Source organism: Gymnoscopelus braueri (assembly GCF_963280865.1).
Source record: "Gymnoscopelus braueri genome assembly, chromosome: 8".
Lineage (NCBI taxonomy): Eukaryota > Metazoa > Chordata > Actinopteri > Myctophiformes > Myctophidae > Gymnoscopelus > Gymnoscopelus braueri.
Window position 1 is genome coordinate 38,056,526 of NC_137609.1, and position 7,291 is coordinate 38,063,816.

At 38.3% G+C, this 7,291-nt stretch overlaps 1 protein-coding gene across 2 annotated transcripts; it reads right to left on the reverse strand.

The window, feature by feature from the left end:
- Positions 1-538: 538 nt before the first annotated feature.
- On the reverse strand, positions 539-5,469 carry LOC308090201 (phospholipase A2 inhibitor gamma subunit B-like). 2 transcript variants are annotated; one of them, XR_013933595.1, is made up of 5 exons: positions 5,358-5,469; positions 3,167-3,313; positions 2,559-2,693; positions 2,251-2,361; positions 539-1,905 (listed from the first exon to the last, which is right to left on the reverse strand). XR_013933595.1 is itself a non-coding variant. In XM_080435265.1 (5 exons), the coding sequence occupies exons 1-5, from the start codon at positions 5,401-5,403 to the stop codon at positions 1,688-1,690; spliced, it is 630 nt and encodes a 209-aa protein (XP_080291391.1). In that variant the 5' UTR covers positions 5,404-5,469; the 3' UTR covers positions 539-1,687. The 2 variants fall into 2 exon arrangements, 1 of the variants encoding a protein (XP_080291391.1); XM_080435265.1 differs by having other exon boundaries at positions 3,194-3,313.
- Between the last annotated feature and the right edge of the window lie 1,822 nt (positions 5,470-7,291).

Consider the following 7,291-nt stretch of genomic DNA (forward strand, 5'->3'; position numbering starts at 1 on the left):
GCCAGGGACCCCCAGAAGGGAAGGAACATTTCTAAATTATTCAAAGTTTTTCAAACACTTCCAAGATTCTTAATAAAAAAAAGCAGATGTACAAGCTCGCAGCGACGTGCTCTGAGATTGTATATCTGCTATTTTTAAATTGGTACGGTAACAAATGTTGTTGGGGACCCCCGGGAACCCCTCCAAGGACCCCTGGGGTACCCTCCTGGACCCCACTTTGAGAACCAGTGCATTAAACAACTTTCCACACAGGACTTTCACACAGGACCTTCCATGCACGACCCACCTTCTGTCTGTTAGGCTACGTTCACACTGTCAACACAAATCAGATGCCTTTGTCTAGTCTGAACAGCAACAACACAACCATAGACTACAGTGTCATGTTGCTGCTTGAGATTTCAGGTCAATAACATTCATTATGTTTGGATTTTTTTTAATATGTTTTTTTTTCTTCATTTATACAAAACATAATTTATTCCTAAAACAGTTTTTCTTTTTCCTCAAATACAAGCAGGACTCAATCAAACTTAACAAATAATAAAGCAACACATCAGAACTTTTAATGTTTCTAAACAAGAACATATAACGAATGGAACGGCTACTGAGCAAATAGCAAAAAATATCATAATGTGATGATAAGTTTAATGGAAAAGCATTTTTAATTTTTTTTCACAAAACAAAAAACAATGTTTTGTTCAGGGAAAAAAACAACTAACATTTTTCAAAAGAATTACAGACAGTTTCTAAAAATCTAAACAGATAAAAGAAATTACATCCATTTAAAAAAAACTTTTAAGAAATAGTGAAAATAGCCATGTCACAATCTACCCAGTTCTGTCTGCCCTGCCCTTTAGTCCAGGGGCCAACACTGATATTTTCACAAATTGGTACCACCCAAGGTGACCATAAAGTTTTCGTATTTTTGTCTCTAGTTTATATTTTGGTATGATACATCTGCCAATCTAGTAGCTTAATGAAGTAGTTATCACTCTCTAAACAAACCTACCCCCATATAAAACTGTATACGTGTGTGAATCATTTATATTACTTCTAGACAATACTTTTTGGAAACCAATGGTCTTATAAACAGTTGACCCTATGGTAATGTTACCAGTAGAATCCATTTCTGCTGAGAAAAATGTTGGTATTGTGCATATTTAATGACATAATTTGCTTATTTGAACAATTTGTGTAAATAATTGCATGATCAATACAATTACAGTTAGATATATCAAAAAGTGTAAAACACATGAGCGAAAAAGTACATTTTAGGAAGGAAGCTCTGGTCCATATTAAATCTGCCCTCTGCTATGATTGGCTCCTGGGGCAGACTTTGGTGCCTGCATAAACCATTTCTGGTTCATGTAGACAAGACAACTACATTGGTGTTATTTGTATTTTAATTTTAATTCCCTCTTTTCTATATACAATGGTTTTATGATTGAACTTGTTGAATTAATTATTGGTGTGGTTGTTTGGGTGATGTCTCTGCTCTTCCCTGGATGTAAAGAACCTGTGCAGAGATAGAACGGAGCCCTAGAGACTCCTAAAACTAGATGGTATACCGTCTACGTTTTAATGAAACGTAGGGTAAAACCAGTGGTTTCACAGTTGCCTGAAGCACTTGTAGGATTAACAGCAGTACTTGTTGGATTAACAGCAGTATTTGTAGGATTAAAAGCAGTGATTATAGGACCAACAGCAGTGATGCTAGGATAGTAGTGATTATAGGAGTAAGACTAACAGCAGCGCTTCTAGAACTTTTAGCCCTAAACTCAGCATTGTTGCACAAGTCACCTTCACAGCACTTCACAGCAGCCTTTTCTCCATCAGCTTGTCCATGATAACACAGGCTCTTTGAGGTGCAGCCCACCAGGGTCTCCACATTTCCTTCGCTGTCTGTGTCTGTGACAAAACAAAACAGAAAAATCTACAACTTAATACTCCACTATTAAAGAAGGTTGAGAACCAGTGACATATAAAACGGACACACACACAAACACGCGTACACACGAGCACGCACACACACGCAAGCGCACGCACACACACACACGCGCGCGCGCACACACACGCACACGCACACGCACACGCACACGCACACGCACTCACACTCACACTCACACACACATTACTATCTCTACTTAATGTAATGCTCCATGTCTATAAAAATCATTGAACATACTTCTGATCTGAGGAATATGAAATATATGGGTAAATCATATCATATAAATTCATAAGCGTATTTATTACCAGTGAGTATTAGGCAGTGATCCTGATCTCCAGTACATGATAGAATGTGGGAGCAGTCGTCATCTTGGCAAGTGTAGCACTTCAAACCGTTGGGAGTAGCGTTGACAGGAGCTGTAAGGGTTAAATGTATAAAATGTCATATTGATGTGTTCAACCGTTAACCTCATGTACAATAAAATAATAATAATAAAAGTGTTTATCATTCATATGTACAGTGTTATAGTATTTATCATTCATATGTACATGTCATAGAGTTTATCAAACATAGATTAAAACACACAACAGATGGTTATAATGTAGTTACTTACGTGCCATTGTGTTGCAGAGGTCAGTGCAACAACCCTGGCTGGTCCAAATGCTATTTTTAACATGCATTGAGTGAGTAACACACTCATGATTTGCATAGCAACTCTTCTCAGTAACATCCGTGTACTCAGTTGGACCTAAAAAACAAACAAGATATTATATCTCTGCCAAATAACTATCTTAATGGGGCGGCAGTGGCTCAGGAGGTAGAGCGGCAACCGGAAGGATCCTAGTTAGTGCTGAAGTGTCCTTGAGCAAGACACTGAACCCCTAATTGCTACTGATGAGCAGGTTGGTGCCTTCCATGGTTTCCTCCGACATCGGTGTATGAATGTGTGTGAATGGGTGAATGTAACGCACACTCATTGTAAAGCGCCTTGGATAAAGACGCTATATAAATGTACCATTGGTGAACCGGATGGTTCCCAGTTCGATCCCGGGCTCCCCCAGAGTTAGTGTCGAAGTGTCTCCTGATGAGCAGATGCCATCGGTGTGTGAATGTGTGTGAATGTAATGCACAATCATTGTAGAAAGCCTGGCGCTATATAAATGCACCATTTACCATTTTAATCATACTAGAAAGATACTGTAATGTATGACAGAGTTTTACCTCACAAAAATGAAATGCAGAAGTTACCCATATAGTTTCTGATTGTTGCTGCGACACATTTACCAGAACTATTAGGACAGTCCTGTCTTTCTTCAGTACATTCTCCTGTATCTCCCGGGTCACACACGTAACATCTCAAAGCATATCCTGAGACAACAGATAGAAGACATAGTCAGGTTACAATATTAAAATAATGTAAACATTAAACACATTCGATCATGCATGTGTATTAGGAGCAGTGTGTTAGTTTAACTTTTCATCATTTTGCCACTGTTTGATTTATCCTCCTGAGGATAGTGTTGAAAAGTGTGGAAATGGAAGTAAAACGTCCTTCAATCTCTTCTGAGGAGTAATATGTTTATCATTTTGTTTCTTTATTACTGCAAATTATTGCATTATTATTTGAAGTTTATGACTCCCTAATCTGATAGATCATTGTTTTGGGAGCATTTGGTTATTAACAGGTCATTACATGATGTGGTCCAGCTGCCTTTGATGAATTCCTCTTACAGTTGGAAGGCTTGAAGTTCGAAAGTGTCTCTTCAGGACTAGAAGTAACTGTCAGGTTCATAAATATATTGAAAGTTAAGTATTTTCTTCTAAATGTGGCTGAGCAAAATTCCCTTTAAATGTCAATATCCGAATAAAGTAATAATGTGGAGTAGTGCAGTGGTTCTCAAACATTTTCATGTCAAGGACCCCCAAATGAATATGTATTTGGCCGCGGAACCCCCATCTGAAAATATTTTGTGCCAGCACCCTCAATTCCCCATGCAAGATTTGTATTGTTAAATTGTTTCACAGATATCATAAATTCAATTTCAAGATTTGTATTTTCATACAAGCTTAGATCTGGTTAAACTGAATTTGATGCAATAATAATTGCATGAAGGTGCAGCCTCTGATCTGCGATACGGTTCCTACACCAGACTAACTGCTCACTAATCTTCATGTCCGCTACTCCAGTGGTTCTCAAAATGTGGTCCGGGGACCCCCAGGAGTCTTTGGGGGAGGAGTGTTTCAAGGCAGTAAGCATGGGCTTGTCAGCAGAGGATTGAATATACTTTACAGTAGATGTCTCTTGATCTATTGGTACTGTAGGTGCTACCAGTGACGAAACATGTCCGTCGACTACCTTTTTTTTGACTGATGAAAACTAAATAAAAATTAAATAAAAACTAGGCTATGATGACAAAATTATGACTAAATATATTGACAATTTCGTCAACAAATAACAACAAGACTAAAGTGTTAGGAAGGGACTAGTGGAGAAGAGATCCAGTAGAAATAAGACTAGTCATTTTATGTTTGGTTGCCTGCGGATGTCTTGCTCCGAAAAGAGCAGATCTACAAGCTTTTTTTGGCCTGTAATAATTCAATTTGTCATAAAACTATACAAAAGAAAAGCCGATCTACAATGTGATGCGTGATGAGCTTGTAGACTTGCTATTTTGGAAAAATCTTGGCAGTCTTTGGAAAGTGTGAGTACAGAGGGCGGCAGTGGCTCAGGGCTAGAGTGGCCGGTAGAGCGGGCGGATGGCAACTGTGAGGTTCCCAGTTCGATCCCGGGCTCCCCCAGAGTTAGTGTCGAAGTGTCCTTGAGCAAGACACCGAACCCCTAAATGCTTCCGATGGGGGCAGGTGCCTTAGATGTTTTTTTCCGGCATCGGTGTGTAAATGGGTGAAATTTTAAAGGCAATAGTTTTGTAAAGCTCCAATTTAACACTAATGGTGTGTATTGGTCAACATAACCTCACACAACTCCCCCCCCCACCCCCCCCACACACACACACTGTAAACCATCTGAAATCGCAGAGCACCCCACACCCATCACTCGCGCCCCCTATACCCCTCCACCCCCTTGCTACCATCAGCTATGCAAGCAGGTGTGTAACTGATGACAATTAGGAGAATGATAACGGGTACTCCCGATCTGATCAACCGGAGGCAAGTCTACGCCCACACACAACGCAAAGACAGATATACCAAGTCCAACTGAATTTGTACTTTTTATAACTACTATTTTTTGGCTTTAAAACAAGCCCACATTGTATCTTCAGGAACAATATTTCTAGTTTAAAGTTAATGTCCCAAGATTTGGGTGGAATAAATTCATAACAAATAAATACAGAAACAAATTAAATAATAAAGAATAAAACATTAAACCCAGATAGAATCAAACAGAACGTACCTGTTGGTAACAGCATAAGCCCAAGGCTGAGTGTGATCAGATGCATTGTGTTGAACAGAGAGGTTCAAATGAAACATTGAACACAGTTACAGCTTTTAATAAGACTGTGAAGGGGGTGTGTTCTCTGGAATGACTGAACATGTCACTTCTCCTAAACCATGTGATTTATAGTATTGGAATGACGTTTGTTTCAAAATCATGCTCCCATTACACAATACATACGCAAATGTATTACTGTAGTTTTCAGTTGTAGTCTCAAACTACTTGACTGTGTGTACATGTTGTCTTTATAGCTTATGTCTTTAACCCATGAAAACCGGGAAAGCATCATCTGTGTCATTTTCAATTTTTGCGCTGGTTTTTAAAAAAATAGTAGATGTACAAGCTCACAGCGCGTCACTTTGCGCTGCGAGCTTGTACATCTGCTATTTTTTAACACTTTTGAAAGATCTTGAAAGTGTAAGAACTATATGATTATTTGGAAGGCATTTGTAGAATGGGCCTCAGGTCTTAAAGGGTTAAACGTCTTGCAATCTTTGCAAAGCAGCACAAATATGGACCGCAGGTGTTATTTGCTAGTTTCCAACCGACGTGGTTGCCACCTTCACACCCAGAACCCACGTCGTGTTTCCAAATGTTTTTGCGCTCAATCTGTGCGCCCACATGTGTGTTGTTGTGGTTTGAGACATTTTTATCTTGTGTGCAGTGAGAAAAGTCAAAATGTGATTGCACTACACGAGCCATGAGCTGGTCTTAAATACCAGCACAGATATTTCCTTAATATTTAGAGAGTGCGTTTGGTTTAAGATATTTAATTATATTTACTATATAACCCTTCCATTGTGTTTCAAGTTTAAATAGGTAAAAAGTACCCTTTACATTTCTTTATTGGAACAAAGCTTCATGATATCCTCAGAGACAGCTATTTTAACGCAACAAAATTAATTACCACCATTTTTGTTCATTCTGATCTTAAAAAGTGACACTTGTGGTGTTAGCGGGTCAAATTTTACCCGGCAGAGAAGTGTGGCTCAATTCCCCCCAAATTGTCAATATTCAATGTTTACATGTTTGAAAGTGAGAGAGACTTGTCCACAATTAGCATTTGCTATCAGGAGTAAAATAAAGTTTGAGTTTATGAAAAATAAATGACTTTTTACCTTCTATGGCATTTTGACCCGCTAACACCACAGGTGTCACTATTTTTAATAATATTAACATTTTTTAAAGTTAACTTTTTTTTTGGAAGTGTGTTCTAATTATTATTCTTAATTATTCTATTATAGCTACTGTAGATAACATCATTATCCATTGTCTTCATTATAGGAAATGTAATGAGTGAATTTTAACCTTTTTACAATTGAAAACGACATATATTGAAAGATGAAACCCTAACCCTAACCCAACATAATGTACATGGATATGAATGCATTACAAGTCAGCTATGAGGTGGGAGAAAAAAATTAATGAAAAAAAAATTTCTTTGAGTATTTTGGGCTGAGTTAAATTTGACCCGCTAACACCACAAGTGGATGCAGGTTACAACGCAATGGATGGATGCAAGGGTTAATATATCTTTTCTTTTGCGGTTTAATAGATCCCACAGGCCCTGACAGGTCAAGCCAAAGGGGCTGTAGGTCTATAGATGTGATGACATCTCTCTCTCCAAACTGCACATTCTAGAGAACCATGAAACCAGCAAGTTCTTAAAAAACAAACCCCACCCAAACACCAAGATGCAGATTAGAACAACATGTTTATCAAGGTGTGAAGATCAGCAGATAAATCCTTCACTTCTGGGGAAACACATGCAGAGAGAAGACTGGCATAACATCCTGTGGTTTACAAGTTTTCACATAAACACTGTTTAAAACAACTTTTACGCCAACACTAATACAAATATCACTGATAACAAGATGAAAAATAAAATAAGA